This window comes from Motacilla alba, chromosome Z (genome assembly GCF_015832195.1).
Source record: "Motacilla alba alba isolate MOTALB_02 chromosome Z, Motacilla_alba_V1.0_pri, whole genome shotgun sequence".
NCBI lineage: Eukaryota > Metazoa > Chordata > Aves > Passeriformes > Motacillidae > Motacilla > Motacilla alba.
The window spans coordinates 17,302,500-17,324,803 of record NC_052046.1 but is presented as its reverse complement, the minus strand read 5'-3'; the positions used below and the strand labels follow the sequence as shown (position 1 = coordinate 17,324,803).

The following is a 22,304-nucleotide window of genomic DNA, read 5'->3' as shown; positions in this document are numbered from 1 at the left end:
TAGGATTAAAATGAAAAGGTAAATGAAAAGACAAAAAATTCTGGTACCAAGAGGTAAAAAATAAGATGAAGCCTGTTAATGGTGAAGGAAGATGGAATTATAAGAAATAAATTATGTGTAATTCTTTCAGAAAAGTAGTGACAATGCGAGTAATTTCTTTGTCTTAAAAGGAGCCTCGCTCACTTCAACACCCACAATAGGGTTAAAACATAGTGAAGAAATTCTTGGCTTCCATCAGTTGAACCTTCCAATGAAAAGTGAATCAGTCTATGACAATGCAGACTGTACTGTAACAACTACAACAAATGCAGACAACCTGACATATGAGCACCATAATGGGAAGTGCACTGCCTAATGTAACTGAAGATTTTAGTCTGTTCTGATCTCAAGAAACTCACTGTCAAAAAATACCTGCTTCTATGAGAGTGAATTCAGGGGTCTCCAAACCACTGTAGGTGACAGATCCTGCAACAAATCTAAAATTAAAAAGGCTCCAAAACTATTATCAACCTCTGGCAGAACCTGACAAAGAATTGGAGACAAGCAGTACTAGGTTTTAGTTACTTGCCAAAAGGCTGTTAACAATATTGCATTATAATCAGAAACTTAGAAATTTAGTATATGCAAGTACAAAAACATGTCACATGTTTTTCACTCAGTAAAAACAGTTCACACCAAACTATTTAGACTGGTTTGGTCAGGTAACTTTAAAGGCCAAGAAGATATTTGCCATTTGTGCAAACATTTCTTTGTTAGGTTTTCTGTGGGGTTGGTTTTGGGTTTTGTTTTTTTGTTTTTTTGTTGTTTTTTTTTTGCATATATGTGCTGACAAAAAGCTCCCATGTGTTTACTAGTTATGGATAGCTCCTGTTTCTTCTGAAATGTCTGTGAAATTGCAGGTGTGAGCTGAGGAAGCAAATGGACATAGGCTGTATTTGATAGCAAAAAAAAAAAAAACAGGTGATTTCTAATGCAGGTTCTGAAAACTAGACAAAATACACAGTAAAACTGTAGCCCTCCAAGGATTATGAGCTCTTTTCCAAATGTAGAAAACATAAGGACCTCACAGAATGTAAGTGTCACAAGGACACCAGTGCCTTGGCTCCAAAGAGATAAACATCTCAAATAGGTCTTTTAAACAATCATTAGTTCCATTCCTAATACCCCAACTGGACCTAAGCCATCCTGCCCATCCAATCATCGAATCATCCTGAATCCAACAACTAGTATGGCATATTTACAGTAATGATGCTTGAAAATGTGAGAAGGATGCTAATAAGAAATATCTTTAATATTATAAATGTTTTTAAAGCTCCGATGACTACTTTGATGAATTTTTCTCTTCCAAAATTATACATGTGGTGCATAAAATAGTAAGATCAAGGCAGACATCTCAGTTCAATGAACTTATAAAAACAATCCAAGAAACTTGGCCAGTTCTTTAATTTGGAAGAAGAAACAGTAAAACTAGGAATACAATCCCTTCCATATGAAGACCATAGGAACAGATCATCTGAAATATGCAAATACTGGGGGTTTTTACAACCATTCCATTTAAGTGTCAGAAAGACAAACTATGAAAAGAACTTCCCTTATTTTTCATCTTGCAAAATTTTTATTTTCATTCACTTTAAAATAAATTTAACATCATTCCATATTAATCAGATTAAAATACTGCAGTTCTGAGTGAGTGCTGTTTTCAACACCAGAATGCAAGCGAAAAACAAAATATTGTTACTGCATGTATAGTCCCTTCGCCTAGGGTCATCCCTCATCCTTCCACAGAGTAACACTGAGAAGCACGATATGTGCCAAAACAGATAATGACCAAAAGAAAAAGGACAATTAACCCTAGAAAACAAAACAGTGTTCTTAAGATCATGCACCTCTGGTAACATTCCACTAAAATAACAAGGTTATTATCATTATTTCAAACAACTTGTTGCCTTTTTTCTACTTAAATTCTTATAATATTAAGAAGTTAGTCACAAAGAAACTGCCAGGCAAAAGAAAAATGATGTAACTTACGGTAAAGTTTGAATACAAGTTTCTGTATTGAACCTGGCAAATAATATGTTTTAAAGGGATAATCTTCTCAGGCATTTTCCAGGTTACTGTAAGTAACTGCTTTATACCAGGGATTTTTTTAACTGAAAGTATTTCAGGAGCAGCAAACTTCTCTAGAATGAAGAAACAAAAACATTAATAGAGGAAAATGCTTCCATAAAATTTCAGAATTTCTCTGTCTTTGTGTGTTCCAAGAAGTTAAATCCTTATCCCAATAACGCACATCCTATCAGAGTATTCACGTGATGGTTTATTTTATAGATATAATTCTACATATGGGGAATTATCTGTAAGACAAATTGCACATGTAACTGATTTAATTACATGGGATTTTGAACAACCTGGTCTAGTGGAAGATGTCCCTGCTCACTCAAGCCTTTCTATGATTCTGTCATTCTACTCACAAACCTGCTCTCAAATAGATGCGCAGACGTCTTTCATTTGTATCAGCATTGAAAAATATTACCCAGAGACAACAGCAGAGAAAACAAATGAAGCAAGCAAAGACAAGACTGAACTGCAGATGAGGAAAGAATTCAGCTGGAAATTATCTGAGGGGGAGAGAAGTGTAAAGGAGACGATGGGAAAAGAATGGACTAGCAATAAGAAAAGACATGCCTGGCATAGAGAGTGTGGAAAGTAATGAAGAGTCACAGTAGATCTGAATAAAAGAAAAAAGGATGTGACTGATGATGAGTGCTGCAGCAAAAAGTATTCCCTTATAAGGGTTACTGCTTAACTACACCACCAAAATGAACAAAGGGAGAAGCATAGGACAGAGGGAGAAGAGGTAGACAAAATATTATTTTTGCATTTATACTGCAAAATATTATTATTGCTCCTGTGTGCAATTATTACTGCACACAGAACAGGTAGGATTTTTTTAACATTCCTAACCAGAAAGTGGAATAGAAGAGCATATGATGGGTGGCCCTTGAGAAATTAAAATTACCCACTGCAGCCAGGTGTTTCACTGATACTTAGTACCACTCAGAAATATTAAAGTAGAGTCGGAGAACCAATTAGGTTGACAAAAAGTTTTAATATATGGCCTTTACTTCTCAATAATTAAAAACTTAGTGATTTATAATGGATATATCAGACATTAGGTTAAAGAAACATTGTTGCAGTTAGATGTTGCCTAGCATAAAAACAATACCCTGTCATTTTTCACCACCTCACAGTAAGATCACGAAATTGCTGAAAATTACTGCTGCAACACCAACCAATTGGAAGAATTTTACATGGAAAGGTCATAAATTAAATATTTACTGATTCTTTTTTAATTACCTATTTTTTGCAAAGGTATAGGCACACACTCTGTTAAGGATGCACCCAAAACATTTTTAGCTTCCACTTGAAAACAAAAATCATTACTATAAACATTGTCAGGATAAAAAAATGAACATGACTGTGTTGTAGTCTGGCAGGATCCAACTGTATCTGGAGAAGACATCCTAAAAAAGAGAAAAATAAAAGCAGTTAGAAACTAGAAGACTTTCTTAGAATAATTCAAACAAATTGTTAGGCTATTATTTATATATCTTTGAGGTTGCAAGACTTTCTTTTACCAGTGAACATCTTTAGATGACGTGTTTGTGCAAACGAACACCCTTTCCTAATTTCCCTGCCCCCTAGTACCAGTCCTTTTGTAGTCACACGCTAAACTCAGCTAGGGAGATACCTGGATTAATACTTATGTTTAGATTTGGCTGGAAACAGTTCTGCAATCCAATTCACTTTATGGTTAATAAGAAGTCTGTGCTTATACAGGAAAGAATAATACTGAAATGTGCTTTCAATGGCTGTTTTAACTTCTGGCTTCACAAACGCAGCTAAGTTATAAAATATAGAAACACCAGAAGTAGTAAGAAAGTTCCACATTAAAAAGATGGAAGCCTAAAATGTCAAAGCTAAAATGGAGATAAACTAAAAAGGTTTTCCTAACCTACAATTTAAATTACAAAGATAGTATAACACTAGTACAATAAGAAAAAGTACCCTCCAGAGTCTGAATCCCTTCCCATTCTCAAGAATAACTTTAGGCATTTTAGAAATCTCTTCATGGAAAAATATTACCTGGAGTCTTGGTTAAGCAGAAAAAGAGCACCACTAGAAGCACTATAAAGGACAGATTGACAAGTGCATCTGGGACAAATCTGTACTATCACCTTCAAAATCCTATCTGAGATCTGCCTTGGAACAACACTGATTTCACCATTTTCAGTCACTTATGAAAAAGCAAGCTCCTAACCAACATTTAAAATCTAACTGAAACTGAAAGACCCAAGTATCTGTGCTTCTACACTGGAAAGCCTGAGACCACCTAATTTGTATTTGTAAGCAGAAATCCCCAAGTAATCCAAAAAGACAACTCTGAATTTTCTGACTGAAACCTTATGACTCCAAGGGTCAGTAGAATAAATGCTACTGGAGTCACACAGAATACTGCAGTAAAGCAGTGGCTTAATGAATTTTGACGGGATTTTTTTTTAAGCAGATGAGGAACCAATATTTTTTATGCCCCCAAAATGAAGTTAGTTCATTACATAGAAAGTTTCTGGGAAACTCTCCCATAAAATGCCTCCATTCACTGTTTGTGCATATGGTCACTCAACTTTCAATCTTATTAGTAGTGTTACTTCAAAGAACAAGTGAATGTCAGCTCTAATATAAATATTTCTCTACTGAATATCGGTTGAGAATGCTTATTTCTTTCATACAGCACACTAAAAAGGTATCAGACTGGAAGTATTTTCAAGAACTACTAACCCTGAATTAATCAATTTAAATTACTGAGAAATGCCAAGACTCCAATCTCCACGATGATTTCAAGTTTTCTTTAAATAGAAGTCAGGATGAGAGAGGAAGAGAACTGGTTGCCACACCCCAGCAACCCAGTGTCCAGTATACATAGTACTTACAGTTTTCGGTAAAGAGTATAGCTCGTTGTAAAACTTGTTTCTCTTCCTGCATTCCAGGTACAGGTAAGGTTAACATCATAGAAATAAATGCAGGAAATATTTTCTGGCATGTCTGGACGAACTACAGTGACAAAAGTTTAAAAAAAAATGCAATAAAAATAAGTAACTTTATATATGCCTGATTTTGTTGGTCAAAGAGCAATTATGGCAAACTTCATTCAGTGTCTTCATAGCACTTCATTTTATCATCCCTCACTGCCCTCCGAACTCCCCACAAAACAAAAATCAAAATCACTCTTTCTTACCCTGAGGAGACAGCAAGATTTTCTCCACCTATTTCTCAGAAATACTTTACTAAGTGTGCCTAAAGGCAGTAATTATAACTATCATATATCAAACCACTGCATACACTGTCTTGAACATCTGAGCATACACACACCCCATCTCCCCTCTGCAACCTGTAGTTTAAGGTGAGTCCAGAAAGTAAGAGGAAAACAAAAATCAGCAAAAGCACACCAAAAAACAGGCACTCTCTGAAAGACAGAACTCCTTTTGGTTGTCTTCCAGAATATCTAATTGTTTACCCTGTAAGAAACCCAAATCTGAGAAACGTGCACAGCCTAAAGAGTGCAAAAGACAAATTCCTGGGAAACAGATCTGTGTGACCCTGAAGAGATCACTAATTCTGGACTCTCTGTATCTTATAAGCAAGATAGCAAAAGGAAACAATCTTCTGCAATCTCTATAGTCTGAAGTCATCCATAAAAATGTAACACCCTAAAAGACTTTCTTGTTACAGCTCAATTTCTTCACTGTTAGAAGAAATTGGAGTGGAAGAGAACTGTGCCCAGTGAAATCAACTGGTTGACAAAGCCCTCTTTTCAAAACAGTATTTTTCTGTCCCATCTAATAGAACTGTCAAAAGATCTTTCCTTTTTTAACAAGCTTACAGCACATGAAGCTTTGCTGACATGCAAGACCTTTTGCTGGATTTTTTTCTACAGATGTCTTGCTTTTATTCCTTCTTTATTAGAATGGGACCCCCAGGCATATGTTAGTGTACTCTGGACTTAATCTGTTCAATAAATTAGAGAATTGGTATACATATTTTAATATTCTAGATAAGAGAGTGTATTATAACTTTTTCATAAGAGGGGATTAGAGAGGAAATCCTCTCTGGAGAAAGTTGAAGTTGGCTAGGCTAGAAAGAAGATATAACCAAAGGAACAGACCCACTACCTTTGGAACTCAACAGAAAACTCCAGCTGAGAAAAAGTCAGGGTCAGAGAGGTTACAGACCTGTGTCAGTAAGGAATGCTGGTAATTTCATGCTTTATTTCAGGAAAAAAAAATACTTATGTGTGTAAAAGTAAAATTATTATAGTAAGTTGTTAAAAAGAGTTAAGATTACTTTTTCTCCCTTTCTACTTACAGCCAGATTTAACTTCTGTGTGAACCAAAGGTAGTTCCTTGCTGAAAGACTTCATGAAACATTTCACATAAGCTGTGCTGTAAGTGAAATTATGGATGGTTATGTTAGATACAGTCTCATTCACAATGTTATAGTTTTCTGGAGCAATCAATTCATCATTCAATTTCCAAATGATGTGGTTTGCATTCCTCTGTAGCGTGTAGTTCTTTCTAAGAACACAGGATAGTTCCAGGGAGGATCCTCTTTCAATTTCAGGAGATGAAGGAAAAATGTCAGCATCTCTGATAGAGTTTTCATCTAAAAACAAAATCACAGACATCACATAGCCACATTCCTCTTAAAATACAAGTGGAAAAATGGTAAATTGTTTTGTTGTCTACAGATAATTAATTTTTTTTTCATACAGAATTCAAATAAAATGCTCAGTCAGTCATTCAAATCAGACACTCCTGTTTGAAAATGCAGTTCACTTTAATTACTGTATTACAATAGGTTTTACATTAGAGAGATGTTTCAACAACTTCACAGAAATGAGGAAGTTTCCACTCAGATACTTTTTTAATAGCCCTAAATTAAGAAAAGAAAGTCTTGTACTTTAAGCCTGTTTTTATAAAACATTCCTATCTGTAAAAGATATGCATGTAATTACATTCATTGATCATTACTACTTACGATATCCAAAAATACATGAAACCAGTAAGGCTAAAATTTACAACTGAGCTGCAACATATTTCAGAATCTTCAAAATTTCATTTGGAGAATATTACCTTTTGGAAAAACTTCTTATGGCAAGACAGGTGCTAATAATCCAGAAACATACCTGCTACAGAGCTGCAGAGCAGGACAAACATCCAAATCAAATTGCTGAACATTTCCTTCTCAGTAAGTATGGGCAGAAAGTGCTGTCATAAAATAAAAATTAAAACGATGTTTTTTATTTTTAAAAGTAAAGTGAAGATGCCCTTTTAATACTTTGTTAGCATTTGTGTCAGAGTTAATGTTATTCAGCTTTTCTCACTTGTATTGCTTTGTCTAAGTGTTACTTTCCTGAACAATGGAGAAATTTTATGCAGTTTAACTAAGACAAGTTGCATACATTTCCAATAAAAAAACAGAACGATAAGTGTACCAAAAACACTGCTAAGGGTAATCCAATCCACACAACTGTTTAACCTTCTAACTGGTAAGAAATGTATCTCTATTAATTGACATTCAGCCTGACTAGTCTTTTCTAATCAGATTCATCTAGTAAATTCTTTTGAAAATGAAGGCTCCTGCAGGAGAAGGAATGATCTGCCTGTTCATCACCACCTAGTAAAGAAATTGTTCAGGAAGCGGACAACAGTCCAGGTCACCTTTCATCCAAAAGAGGGTGAATTAATATTGGGGTTTTTCCCCCGTTTTGCCCCAGCAGCAGACCTGAGTGCACTCTGCAAAGACAAAGGAAGGCATCTCTCTTTGCCTTTCTTTTTGAAGAAAAGAACTACTGAACCACTGTGCTGCCAAAAAACCTCAGACTCTAGGTTAAGAGGGAGGAAAGCAAAGTAGTAGACTGATTTCTTCTAAAAGAACAGATGAATCTTGGGTTCCATATGAAAAAATTTCAAAAAATCAAACACTCTCCTTGCCTCGAGTGCTGCTGTCAGCACTTACAGAATCACAGAATGTTCGTTTGGAAGGGACCCCTACAGACCATCGAATCCAAACTTACAAAGGGCCTCCTACAGCCAGCTCCCCAGGACCATGTCCAGACACCTTTTGAAGACCTCCCTTGATGGAGAGTCCACATACTCCCTGGGTAACCTGCTCTAGTACTCATTCACTCTCACAGCAAAAAAAAAGTATTTCCTGATGTTCAGAAGGAACCTCCTGTGTTTCAGCTTGTACCCACTGCCTCTGGTCCTATCACTAGGAGGATTCTGTCTGTCTCTTTGCATCCACCCCTCAGGTACTGATGAGATCTCCTCTGAGCTTTCTCTTATCCAGGCTGAATGGTTCCAGCTCCCATATGGCAGATGCTCCACTACATTAACATCATTGCAGCTGTTCCCTGAACTCTCTCTGGTATGTCCATGTCTCTCTTGCAATCGGGAGTCCAGATAAATACTCCAAGCGTGGGCTCAGCAGTATTGAACAGAGGGACAGGAACACCTCACTTCAGGTCAAGTGCTAACACAGCCCAGGAAACCAGCATTCTTTGTCACAAGGGCACATTGCTGGCTCATGCTCTACTGGGTGTCGGGGACCGCCAGGGCATTTTCTGCAAAGCTGCCCTTCACCTGGCCAGGCCCCTGTACTTCTGTCTGGGGTTGTACCTCCCCAGATGAAGGATTTGGCACTTCTCCTTATTGAACTTCATGAAGTTCCTGCCAGTCCATTTCTCCAGCTTGCCAAGGTCGCTGTGGACAGCAGTTCAACCCTCTGGCTTATTAGTCACCCCTTCCACTTTTGTGTCATCGGCAAACTCACTGAAGGCAGGCTCTGCCACAGCATTCCAATCTAGAACATTAACATGTTGAACAGGACTGGATCCAGTATTGCCCACTGGGGTACATCACCAGTGACTGGTCTCCAGATGGACTTCACCACTGATCATCACCCTGTGGGTCCATTTTTAAGCTAGTTTTCAATTCACCTCACTGCTCATATAGCCCGCACTTCATCAACTTGTCTGTAAGGACCTGTCTATAAAGTGGCCCAACTCCACCATGAATGGCAACCCACACTACTCCTTTGGCTAGTAAGTAGAAGATCTGCCTGTAGATCTGACAGAGGCGTCAGATCCCCTTAACCACACAAGGGCCCAGAGCCCAGTGTTCCAGCTTCCTGGACAAGTAGCTCTACTTACTATGCTCATAAGCAACAGATGGGCATTAATATTTTGCAGCTAGTTTGGGTCCATCTTTCACATTAGGTTTTCAGATTTGTCTGAATTCGGAATTTCGGCTCTCCATCAAACCTGTGTCTCAGGAAGGCTCCAGGTGGGAGGCAAGTACTGTCTCCCCAGAACAGGCACATCAGTAGCTTTCAGCCCCAACAAAGTATCTCCTCCTCCCTCAGGTTCAGATAATGCCTGGAAGCAGGTGTGCACCAGGTCACTGGACAGAGATCTAAGTGGGATATAAGCAACAGGGGTTATGCCCTATGCTATGGTTCTTTCCACAAAAACTTATTGGATGTGCTAAAAAATTAAACTTTACGGTAATCTAAAAGAGAAAAACATGGTAAAAACAACGCATTAAGCTCAGTTTCTGTCAGAAATCAGCTTAAATATTAAGTGTGTCTTGGGAAGCATTTTATAAACTCTAGGGCTATCACCATAAAAAACAGGAGAAAACAAATGAAAAGGACACGTGGGATACAAAGAAAAATGAGGAGGAGTTTGTCCAGTGACATATTCCTAAAATACAGCAGTAGCAAGATATGTACCAATAAGAAACAAAGCCAGTACATAAAGAGAATGTATTACTACTTATTCATGTAGGGTGTAAGTTCTTGTTCTCAAAGAAGCAATGATGAATTACACTACTGATGGCAATAAAAAATAGCAGTTGTTCCAAGTATTCTGTACCAGCACAACAGCAGAAACTTTTCTCATTGCCCTTGATGTCTCTGGCCAGATTTAATTCTATCAGGACTTTAAGCTTTCCTAATCTGATCCTGGCTGCTTTTTCTATTCCTCCCAAGCTACCTGTTCCTGCTTCCACCCTGTATAGACCTTGTTTTTCTGTTTGAGCTCATCCAAGCAGCCCTCCCAGTGTTTTTGACCAACTTCCTCATTGTTGGAATGCATCAATCCTGAGCTTGAGGAAGATGATCCTTGAATATCATCCAGATCTCTTGGGCCCCTCCTCCCTCCAGAGCTTTATCCCATGGTGTTCCACCAAGCAGGCTCCTGAAGTGGCCAAAGTCTGCTCCCCTGATTCCAGGATAATGAGCCTACTGTCCTTGCTGCCCTAAGGACCTCAAACATTTCACAGTCATGTTAGTGAAGATTGCCCCTGAGCTTCACATTCCCACCAGCCCCTCCTTGCTGGTGACAACACAGTCCATCACAGCACTTCTCCTCATTGACTCCACTGTCACCTCTTGGATTGTCTATGCCCAGCTGTGTTTTCCCTCCAACTGAGACTGGGAAGGTTGAAGACCCCCACGAACACCAGGGTTTATGAGCACAAGGCTGCTCATATGCAGAGTCTCATCTGCTCAGCCCTCCTGGTCAGGTGGCCTGTAGCAGACCCCACTTTAATGTCCCCTGTCCTCTGTCCCCGCCCTCCCTTTAACCCTGACCCGTCCCCTGACTGTCAGCTCCTCACCCACCCCAGGCAGAGCTCTGTGCTCTCCAGCTGGTCACTGACACAGGAGGCGACACCGTCTCCTCATCTCCCTGCCTGCCCTTCCTAAAGAACCTCTCTCCTTCCATTCCAGCACTCCAGCCACAGGAACCATCCCACCACATCTCCATTGAGACAAGATCACAGCCCTGCAGGCACATGTGTGTCTCTAACTCGTCGTTTATTCCCCATAGTAAGAGATAAATCTTCTGCTGATATCCTACATGCAGATTTACTATTTTTGAGGGGATATGAGACAGAAGAGGCTGCATTTCAGCCAAAACAGTTCAGCTCTTTCCAAGAATAAAGCAAACAAATTTTTTATCACATTCCTTTAACTAGCTCCAGCAATCCCATACTTTCTTAGGAAGGAGTTGGAACTCAGAAGCATTGGCAAATCATAAAAACATTTTTGAATATTGCTTAAGCTGAAAATACCACATGACATATCCCATCACAGTGGAGTACAGAACAGCAAGAACAGGCATGACCAAGCTGACTGCAATGCCAAGTTAGAAGCCTTTGAAAAATTCTAGTTTCACATGCACACCAGAAAGCTTAAATAGTCGAAGATTCCATCCACACGCAGTAGGTGCTCCTCATCCTGTAACCATTCTGTACCTTTTCCCCCTCTTCTAGCTCTTCTCTAGTAGTCAGCCATACAGTAAGTCACTTCCACTTACCAAAACAGCAGAAGACTAAGAAAAAAAAGTATTTTTACTACATTAGCAAATGTAAGGAATCTGAGTTGGTGAAACAGAGGAGATAACTGGGGAGAGAGACCTCCATGACTCTTCCCAGATGTGAGCTTGTTATTTGGTTTAGTCCTCTTGCTTCCACTTTGTCCAGTATCAATTAGCAGCTGTTTATTTGGCATGGCAGCTGGTAGTTACTACTTGCCAGAAACCAAGGTAGTGACTTACCAGGTCACAGTGCTGTTCAAATCTTACATGCTTGTCAGGACACTGATATGTGACAAAATAGCTCTTTGGCTGTTTACTGAAGAGGTTGTATTTGTGATCAAAGTGATCAAAGAATGTGCCTGAGTGACAATTACACCGTAAGTGCGTGTTTCATTTAAAGATGCCTATAAAAGCTGTCTTCTTCAAGTGATTAAAAAGTGATTCATCAAAGCAAGACTTTTCCCCATATTGTATTTATGACCATTTATTAATTGCCCTTCTTACCCATTTTGGGACATGAAACATTTTTCCATTCAGATCCTATTCTAAGACTGCTTTTGACTACATGAACTGCATACCTCTGGTGTACGGTGTAAAAGTTACACCAAGAATAAAGACCATGCCACATCTATAAATGTAAAGACAGCATGTCATGGAGTCATTGAATCACAGAATGTTAAGGGTTGGAAGGGATCTTAAAGACCATCTAATCCTAACCCTCCCTTCCATGCTCAGGGACACCTCCCAGTAGACCAGGTTGTTCAAGGCCTTATCCAATCTGGCCTCAAACACTTCCAGAGATGGGGCATCCACAACTTCCCTGAGCAACTTGTTCCAATATTTCACCATTCTCACAGTAAATTTCTTCCTACTATCTAATCTAAATTTCCCCTCTTTCAGTGTGTATCTATTCCTCTTTGCCCTGGCACTCCAGTTCCTGTCAGAGAATCCCTCTCCAGCTTCCCTGTAGACCCCTTCAGAAGGTGTCATGAGGTCCCCACACAATCCTCTCTTCTCCAGGCTGAACAGCCCCAACTTGCTCAGCCTATCCTCATAGCAGGGGTGCTCCAGCCCTCTCACCAACCTCCTGGCCCTCCTCTGGACCTGTTTTAACAACTCCTTGTCATCGTGCTGGAAGCCCCAGAGCTGGATGCAGTGCTCCAGGTGGGGTTCCAGCAGAGCAGAGAGGCAGAACCCCTCTCTCAGTATGCTGGCCAATGCTGCTTTGGATGCAGCCCAGGATTCCCATGGCTTTCTGGGCTGGGAGCACTCACTGCTGGCTCATGGTGAGTTCTTCATCAGCCACCACCCCCAAGTCCTTCCCCACAGGGCTGCTCTCAACCACTTCTCTGCCCAGCCCGTAGGTGTTTCTGGGATTGGTGATGGGTGTCCCAGTAGAGGTGTAGGACCTTGCACTTGGCCTCGCTGAACTCCCTGAGGTTTGCCTGGTCCCACCTCTCAAGCCTGTCCAGGTCCCTGTGGATGTCATCCCTTCCCTCTCCTGTGTCGACTGCCCCACCCAGCTCAGAGTCATCAGCAAACTTGCTGAGCCTGCCCTCGATCCCACCGTCCATGTCACTGGCAAAGGTGTGGGACAGCATCAGCCCCAGGACCGACCCCTGAGGGACACCACTCGTCACTGGTCTCCATGTGGACAAGGAGCTATTGACCACAACTCTTTGTGTGTGGCCATCTAGCCAGTTCTTTACTCAATGAGTGGTCCATCCATCAAATCCATTTCTCTCCAACACAGAGACAAGGATGACAAGTGGGACAGTGTCAAATTCTTTGCTTAAGTCCAGGTAGACAATAGGAGTTTCTCTGTCTTCATCCACCAAAGCTGCAGTACCCCATCATAGAAGACCACCAAATTTGCCAGGCATGGTTTGCCCTTAGTAAAGCCATGCTGGTTGTCACCAATTACCTCTTGTTTTCCATGTGCCTTAGCACAGTTTCCAGGAGAATCTGCTCCATGATCTTTCCTGGCACAGAGGAGACACTGCTCTGTAGTTCTAGAGGGCTTCTGTATTCCCCTTTCTTAAAATGGGGGTTATAGTTCACTTTTTTCAGTCATCAGGGACTTCCTTTGACAGCCACATTTTTCAAAAATTATGTATAGTGGTTTAGGAGCTTCTGCCATCTCCCTCAGGACCCACAGATGAATCTTATTGAATCCCATGGATTTGTGCACATTCAGGTTCCTTAGGTGGTCTTAGACTTAATCCTCTCCTACAGTGGGTTTAGGGTCTTCATTCTCCCAGCCTCTGCATTTGCCTTTCTTGACTTGATTTACATGGCTGGAACTTTGCTGTTTAAGACTGAGGCACAAAGGCTGTTGAGAACCTCAGCCTTCTCTTTGCCCAGGGTATCCATTACTCCCATTTCCTTTTGAAGAAGGTCTAACCTTTCTCTTCTTTGGAGCATATTCATGGACACAAGGTGCACAGTGCCCAGTACAGGGGGACAATCCCTGCCCTGCTCCTGCTGGCCACACCATTGCTGATCCAGGCCAGGATGCCATTGCCCTTCTTGGCCACCTGGGCACACCCTGGCTCATGTTCAGCCACTGTCACCAGCACCCCCAGGTCTTTTCCAGCCACTCTGCCCCAGCCTGTGGCACTGCCTGGGGTTGTTGTGACCCAGGGCAGTACCCGGCACTTGGCCTTGTTGAACCTCTCACCATCAGCCTCAGTCCATCGAGGCAGCCTGTCCAGATCCCTCTGCAGAGCCTTGCTGCCCTCCAGCAGATCAACTCCTGCCCAACTTGCTTTCACCTGCAAAGTTACCGAGATCCCCTTGGATCCCCTAGAGAGGATCAGCAATAAAGATCCTGAACAGGATAAGGTCCCAATACTGAGTTCTAGGGAACCTCATTACCAACCAGCTGCCAACTGGATGTGGCACCACGCAGCACCATTCTTTGTTCCAGTCACCTTCAAGAATTTTTAACATTTTTGCTGGAATATGACAGGAAATTCTTTCCTACAAAGTCTGACACTCTTCTAACAACTATGAAGGAAGAAGCTGAATAGACACTCCTCTTATTTAGTCTCTACCATCCATTGCTCCAGCTCTCCCATGATGGCTGCCTCATGGAGAGACCGACCTTGTCCTATCCACAGCCAGCAAACGCTAAGGAGCCTAAGCCTCCACTCTAGCTCATTGGGCCACTCAACTGAAGTGTTCTGCAAAATGCACCTGGAAATGCAATAACCATGAGTTTTCAGAACTCCAAGATTCAAATCCATCAGCACTTACACAAATGCTAGAGGGAAAGAGAACATTCCAGGAAAATTATTCAAATATGTACTTCAGCATCCTTTTTGGTAACAGGGTGCATCAGATTCATGATTGGTCAGGACTGCACCAAAGGTGAGTACCAGTGAGCATCTGAAGAGGAAAACAGAGGGTTTCCTACATTGGTCAGAGAAGACAATGACATGTAAACATAACGGAAGAAGCAGTAAATTTGAAGGACTGCTAATGGGTATTTTCAAATTTTTAAGCCCTATGACTTATGCACTGACAAGCCCATCCATGGGAAAAATGACAGACATGGTGATGAAAGATCCTGGGCACACTGATTTCATAATCCATAGTCTTTAACTGAGCCAAAAATACTCAGGTGAACCTCAGGGCAGGATGAATAATATTCAAACATTTACCTTTAAATAGAACTTGATTGAAACAGGTGTTAGGTACACTTTCTTCTGGAAAATAAACCTATATGTATTTTAAATTATGATGGCCTACCAGAAAACTTAATGGTATCATAATCTACTAACACCACTTAAAGCAAATAAATTCAAACAATGCATATCTGTTCAGATAACTACTAAGCTTACAGACATATCTGAAGGAGCCACATGGTGAGGCTCTCAAAATGCTGTATCAACTGTTGACCACATAGACTTGTTCTAAAAACACAGTAACGTAAAAAAAAAAAAAATCATACTGTAAAACAACTTGTTAATTTAAAAACTTCAAACCAATTGGAAGCTGAAAAGCAGGAAAGCCATTTCTCCTCTTTCAGTCTCTAAATAGCCAATGTAGGCACAAAAGGATAAGATACATTTGTTCCAAAATTCTGAAGGACATAGTGACCAGGAAAAGTCAGTTCTGCTAATAACTGCTGATAACAGTTATTTTGCTTAGTATATCCTGGAGTTACAGATGCAAAACATGTTTTGAGAAAGCCTTTGTTTTCTTATAAAACAGCACACTGAATATTCATACATTATAATACAAAGCACTGTTACATTGGAATTTAAATCAAACTTTTAACTACATGAGCTTGATACTAATAGGAAAAAATAGCATATAATTCATTATTCTCTGAACAACCATAACAAATAAGCCTTTATATAAGTCTTAAGGTATAAAATGCTCAGACTGATAAAAAAGCTTCAAAACATGTGCTCTTTTACTAATCAATGTATTGTACCTCATAAAAGAAACACAATTTTTATGCAAAATGCTTGAAGTTACAAACACAAAACAATATTTACTTTCTTTATCTTTACATATGGGTCACTTTTTAAATTTTAACTATATGATTTCATCCCACTTGCCAATGCTCACTAAAATAAAGGTCAGGCCATCAGGATAACTAGAACTAAATGCTGGTTATATTACCAGACATAATTTTGCTTTCAGGCACTATCCTCCCCTGTTGTTTTTTCACTGACAAAGAATAAAAAGACAAGCTACGGTTTAAAGTGTTCCTGTACAGGACTGGTCTTGGAGCAAACCTCCTTTGGCTCATTGGCTGTGTGACTACAAAGTCTTTTGGGCTGCAAGGGTCTACTTTCAGAGATGATCTTGCATCAGATGTTTCAGCAAGTAAGATGTTATTAGACAATGGCTGCCTTCGTGCTCTTTTGTGCTGGTGGAGAACAAACTGTCTCTAGTGTGGCAAGCAACTAGGTGAGCAAAATGGATGGGCAGGGTAGGAAGATCCATGCACTGAATTCTAAAGAAACATAGAGCTCTCACTGAAAAGAGGGTAGCCAGATCAAAATCTTTTATATTTGTCAGATTCAGGTGGCTTCAGTCTGTATTGTACAGAATGCATACCTCCCAGAAAATCAGAAGGAAGACTCTCTACTACTTCAGAGCATTAGTTTACCCTTGCCAGTCTTGCCTTTCAAACTAAGAGTGGAGCTAGATGTAAAACACACATCTACTTAAATAATGTTAGTAAAACATATTTTGGAAGAAAACAAATGTGTTTCTGGACTGTTACAGAATCAGCTACAGCCTCAAAATGCAGAATATAGTTGTAATCCTTGTAGTACTGCAGTGCTGCAAATAGAAGAACACAAAACACAGAGCAGGTAATACCATGCTCCACAGACATGAGAAGGCAAGAGAACAAAATAAGCACAAAACTTCACTTTCATACTTTCTTCACACTCAAAAAAGATGACCATGACCCTGAAACGTACCTGTACATGTAATATATTAAATGTCTGAAAAAGATATTTAATCATGTACTTTACAAAACATTAAAACTCAGACTCATTGCAGCACCATAACCCTGCTGCTTCAGATCAATTCCAAAGGGTTATATATATCCTGCTTTTCTTTACTATCTATGCTGTAAACTTTATAAACAATACTTTTGTATCTTAGTCAAAACTGCAAGGCAAAACATGGCATGGTAGTGAGAATCAGGCTTGAAACACTACTAAACACATTTATGTTTTAACTTTTCTTAGTACAGCATTTTTGAATTGAAAATGCCCCCTTACAAGCACCAAATCATGCAAAAACTCCTCAGGTTTAAATGATTATTATACAAAAATCAAGATCTTTAATCTTCAATACTGCAGCCTCTATGATATAAGCCCAAAGCTTCTTTCTCCCTTTTTATCCCTTTTGAGACCTGTTTTGATACAGATTAGCCTCTGACAGAAAAATCTGAACTGACCACTCCATTCTTCCGCCCAATACATAAAGCTTCCTTCAAGCACAAAAACATTCTCTTGCCCAATCATTTTCTTAATTCACAGATAGAGTCCAGAAGCTGGATTTCAACTATTTTAGACAATCATAGAGTCATTTTGGCTCCAGAAAACCATCAAGTGCAACCATTAACACAGAACTGCCAAGTCCAGCACGAACCCATGTTCCCAAGTGCCACATGTACAAGCCTTTTAAATACCTCCAGGGACAATGACTCCATCACTTTCCCAGGCAGCCTGTTCCAGTGCTTGACAATTTTTTCTGAGGAGGAAGTTCTCCTAATATCCAATCTAAACCTTTCCTAGTGCAACTTGCAACAATTTCTATGTCCGTTGCTTATAGCTTGGGAGAAGAGGCTGACCCTCATCTCCCCACCTCCTTTCAGGCAGTTGTAGAGAGTGATAAGGCCTCCCCTGAGCCTCCTTTTCTCCAGAATAAACACCCCCAGCTGCACCTCACAGCACTTGTGCTCCAGACCCTCCACTCCCAAAAGACGAGTCATGCGGTCCATTACAGGTGAGAAGGCAAGTGACGCTTCCCCAGTTTAAGCATGAGTGCATGGAGATGATAGTCACGATAGATACGTACACAAACACACCACAAAAATATTGTTCTCAGAAGGCAGAAATTGCAAACATTGAAGAAACCTGGGGCCAGTATATTTAAATCTGATTCATCACTTCAAGAAAATCTCAGTGAATACAAATTAAACAGAAAGCAATTAAGCTTTTCCTTCCTTTGATGACTGCATACATTGCAAACATTTTGAGAACTGACTCTTAACCATTACACACACAAGGAAAACCACTGTGAAACATCTGTATTGCGTTCTTTACAAAATGAGACAAATGAGCTAAACAGAAAGTTTCAATTCTTACTATCTCACAGACTTGAAAGAAACCAAAAGGATCTTTTTGGCCCGAAGAGACACAGAAGCATGTCCTGCCCCAAGTCTGGGATGAACGCCTGCAGAGATGCGAATGCAAGCAAGCTCCACTGCTGGAGATCCACGCGAGTTACAGTCCGGGGGCGAGTTTCACACTCTCCCACATTCATGTAAATGAACGTGAGCAGAGACCTCCCTGCTGAAAGCATCTTTTTCACTTACCTCAGCTGCGCTTGTTCTAGCAGGGGCCTCTGCCTCCCCACGACCGCGAAGGGACGGACAAAATGGGAAGTTGCCCGGCTGAGAACAACTAACGCTTTTTCCTGTAATTCTGAAGGCCACAACCCCCCACGCCCGCCGCCGGCACTAGCGGCATTGGACTCATCCCCAGCTGCCCACTCGGCGCCGGCCGCCCGCGGGCGGATGCTCTGCCCTGCCCGGGGCTCCGACAGGCGCCGGCCCCCGGAGCCGCCCCGCGGGCCCCTCCGCACCCCGCCGGCCCCCGGAGCCGCCCCGCGGGCCCCTCCGCACCCCGCCGGCCCCCGGAGCCGCCCCGCCCGGCCCTGCGGCCACTCCCAGCGCCCGCCGCACAGGCTGTGAGGGAGCGCCCGCAGCCGCCTCGCCGCTCTCTCAGCCGGCCGTGCGGGAGTGTACGCAGTGACATCTTGGTGCCGATGAATCAAGTAGAGTGTCTCCAAATCGCATAAACACGCGCAGCGAAACAAGGGTGTTGGGTAACAGCCACCGCCGAGGAGCACTCACGCGTAAGCCCCTCATGCACCATTTAGGGCACAGGCAGGGGAATAAATCAGGTGATCCCTTTTAAAAGTAAGAAATGTATTCCACTTAAATGGCTTGGAAGAAGACTGCAGCCATCAGCAGCGGAACTGATTGCAGCAACGGAACTGAAAAGGAACTTTGCAATTAAGATGCTGTGAAGTTAGTAAATGGAAATCCGAAGTCCCTCGTTACTGTGTTCCTACTAAGCACTGACAGTCCTTGCTAAGCAGACATTCTCCAAGAAGAGATACTGGATTTTAATAACGCAGTCAGCATATTAAGAGGTCTTGGCCCCAATTCAGGAAGAGATCCATTACAGACAGCAAGTTGTTTATCCTGCACTAGTGTCACACACAACAGAAACTGTAGATTCACTCGTTTCAACTTCCATGACTTGTGCAGCTCAGGTTTTTTTCAGGCTATTTTAACATGCAAGCTCAACACCCACTCCAACTTCCAGATCACTCATTAGCCTTCACCCTCTTCAGCTAATCATCAGATTCAGCCAGTTAGCCCATTTGCTTCCCTTTTTATTTTTGAATGATGTTGCCATCTCCCCATCGCCCGTAACATCCCTGTGAGGCTGCATTATAAACTGCTTTAATGTTTTTAAATTGCCTTTGCTATTTAAATACACATTAGCATGGATCATGATGTTTCAAAAACTTGCATTTGTTTTACTATGAGGTAATAGATGAAGCAGAAATGTGGTTCAAAAGAGGCTACAGTTTACGTCTGCTTAAGTGCTCTTTGGTATACCAGTTGTTTGGTTTTTTTTTCTTTAGTGAGAATGTAAGAAAGGGCAGGACCAGACCCTTAATTATATTTAATTATTGTATCTCTGTTCTAGACTTGGTCTGATTAGTTGCCTATTCTCACACATTAATACATGGATTTCACTGAGACACTGAAACCTGCTCAATCTTTCAAAATCATTAAAAGCTGCACCAGACCTAAAAGACTAATTAAACATTTGTTTAACTTTCAAAAACCTTTAGTCATCCCTCTGCCTGCCTCAGGGCTATGTACATGCTTACATTTAGGCTTTCACAGTCTTAAAGGGTTGGTTGTGGACTGGACAGCAGCACTTAGGAGATTGCAGGATGCAGAGGGCACTTAATGATAGCATCAGTAACTGTTTCAGCTACTACCATTTGTAGGAAGTTAATAGTAAAGAGAAAAACATCTTACAAAGGTAATATCACTTACCAAAAGGGATTTGGCACAGAAGATGGGAAACTTTTAGAGCACAATAGAAATCCTGCCAAAAAATGTGTTCCATATCCACATTGACAAACACTTTCATCCACTTTGCACATGAATGCTCTAGAAGAACTAACTTTTCCATCCCGAGGGTGGGAGGAGCAAAGTGAAGCTACTGTTCCTGAAACACAAGGAAGGAAGTGCCTTCCACAGAAAGACTCGACTGTTTTCATTGCTAATGCCTCTCTATTGTTTGGGCTGGTGATTCAGGAGTAACTGCTCCAGAGATCGGTTGATCCCAGATGGTACCCCTTCTTAAAGAGAAGCATTTCCACTGTCTGTGTTGGCAGGGTGAGACAGCAGACTGCAAAACTACTGCTAAAAATCTGACCCTCATTGCAAATTGATTTACCTCTAGTAATTCAGTTTTGAAAAAAAACATTTATTTTCTGCATTATGTATGACCACACCCTATAAAATTACTGACAACTGTATAATTACAGTGAGCCTGTATTAGTTAACACACTGGCAAAGAATAGAGCATTTTGTCGTTCAGTGGAAAAATTAGGTGCATTTTCATTGACCAGTCTGCAAATTGACCTTGCAGCATTTAATCGTGCAGTCTTAGCAAAAGCAGGTTAAATGGAAAACACATACTGAATTTTACCTCAGGAAGTTGCAGAGTTGGTTTTAACCAAGAACCTCATTAGGCTGATTCTACCATTTCTGCCATGACTCAAACCACTTAATTCTTCTAAACATAGAGGAGGGCATGACAACAGACTTCCATTGACTTACGGCATTGCAAAACACAAATAAAAACCGTGAGTGTCTTTCCATTCCCTACTGATTTCACTCGTGGGGAAGAAAAATCCAGTGAAACCCGTCTGATTTTCATATCAGTTTCTAAATATGCATAATTCAATTTTTCAGTGAGTAGCTTGTCATAAAAAATCAACTAACATCAACCTCCATGTAAGGCTGCATTCAACAGGTAAAGAATTAACATGAATCATGCTGTTCTTAAATTCTACTTTAGTGTAACATAAAACAACAACAGTACCCTCAACCATGCTCTTAAATTACTGGTTTATGACTAAAGCCTTAGTTTAAATGCAACACATTGTCCAAGCTCATGTAACATATCACTGAATAAGCAACAATAATGGGTGTACAATAATGGGTGTGACAACCCACTGTTAAGGGGGAAGGAAGCACCTAAGATTTGTAAATGCTTACTAGTCAAAAGGAATCAGAAACAAAATCAATCAGAAAGTTTTATTAGTAAATTACACATTTAGCATAGAAATTGGTGCTAGACCTACTATATAAGCACAGAGCACTGGGTTTTTGATAAAGGCATGGGGGGGGAGAGAGAAAGGACCACCACAATCCATCAGGTGCCTAAAGTCAGCATCCCTACAATGGGCACATATAAACTAAGTAAAATTAAGAGTCAGAGGCAGACTCTCTACAAACTGCTCAAACCTAACAAAAGGCATAAGAAATGTACCAATTACTATGTCGTACAGTGTGCAACTACCAACATTTAATACACACAGAAAGGTTTTAATGCCTCAGTGCAATAATGTGAGCATCTCTTTCATCTGTACTCCAGAGAAGATTTATTCCTCAAGAAAAGCATCAGGTGTTTTGCTAAGAAGGCCACAAAGCTCTTATCAATTTCAGAATAGAGCACTATGCAATACTTCCTTCCCATCACATCTTCCTTCACAGCATTGCAACACCACAACAGCTGTAATTGCAATCTGATAAAATGCTGGCAAAGAAGGGATGCTTTATTCCCAGAGCAATGTCTTTAGTGGTTTATTACAGAACTTTTTTACATGTTTTCATCCTATGGTAATTTAAGATTCAGAAGCCTTTTACTGCAATTGCAAAAGCCACTAAACATAATTAAACCCATTTGTACAAACAGGCTAAAGGAATTATTGAAAATTCCATGTGGCTTTAATAGCTGGATGACAATATGCCATTTCTTGTAATTTTCCAGCCCAAGACCGTGGT

General features: G+C 40.7%; 1 protein-coding gene across 3 annotated transcripts in view; it reads right to left on the bottom strand.

Annotated features, from left to right (window-relative positions):
• IL31RA (interleukin 31 receptor A) overlaps window positions 1-20,408 on the bottom strand; it is a 37,054-nt gene extending 16,646 nt beyond the window's left edge. The window contains exons 1-6 of one of the 3 annotated variants that reach the window (XM_038125025.1): window positions 20,283-20,408; window positions 7,244-7,325; window positions 6,424-6,720; window positions 4,992-5,112; window positions 3,358-3,524; window positions 2,029-2,180 (exon numbers count right to left, since the gene is read on the bottom strand). In XM_038125025.1, coding sequence (XP_037980953.1) covers window positions 2,029-2,180; window positions 3,358-3,524; window positions 4,992-5,112; window positions 6,424-6,720; window positions 7,244-7,295 — 789 coding nt within the window. In that variant the 5' untranslated portion in view covers window positions 7,296-7,325; window positions 20,283-20,408. Of the gene's footprint in view, window positions 1-2,028; window positions 2,181-3,357; window positions 3,525-4,991; window positions 5,113-6,423; window positions 6,721-7,243; window positions 7,326-18,515; window positions 19,293-20,282 lie in introns of those variants that run through there. The other 2 variants (XM_038125026.1, XM_038125024.1) reach the window with 2 other exon arrangements.
• Window positions 20,409-22,304: the final 1,896 nt, after the last annotated feature.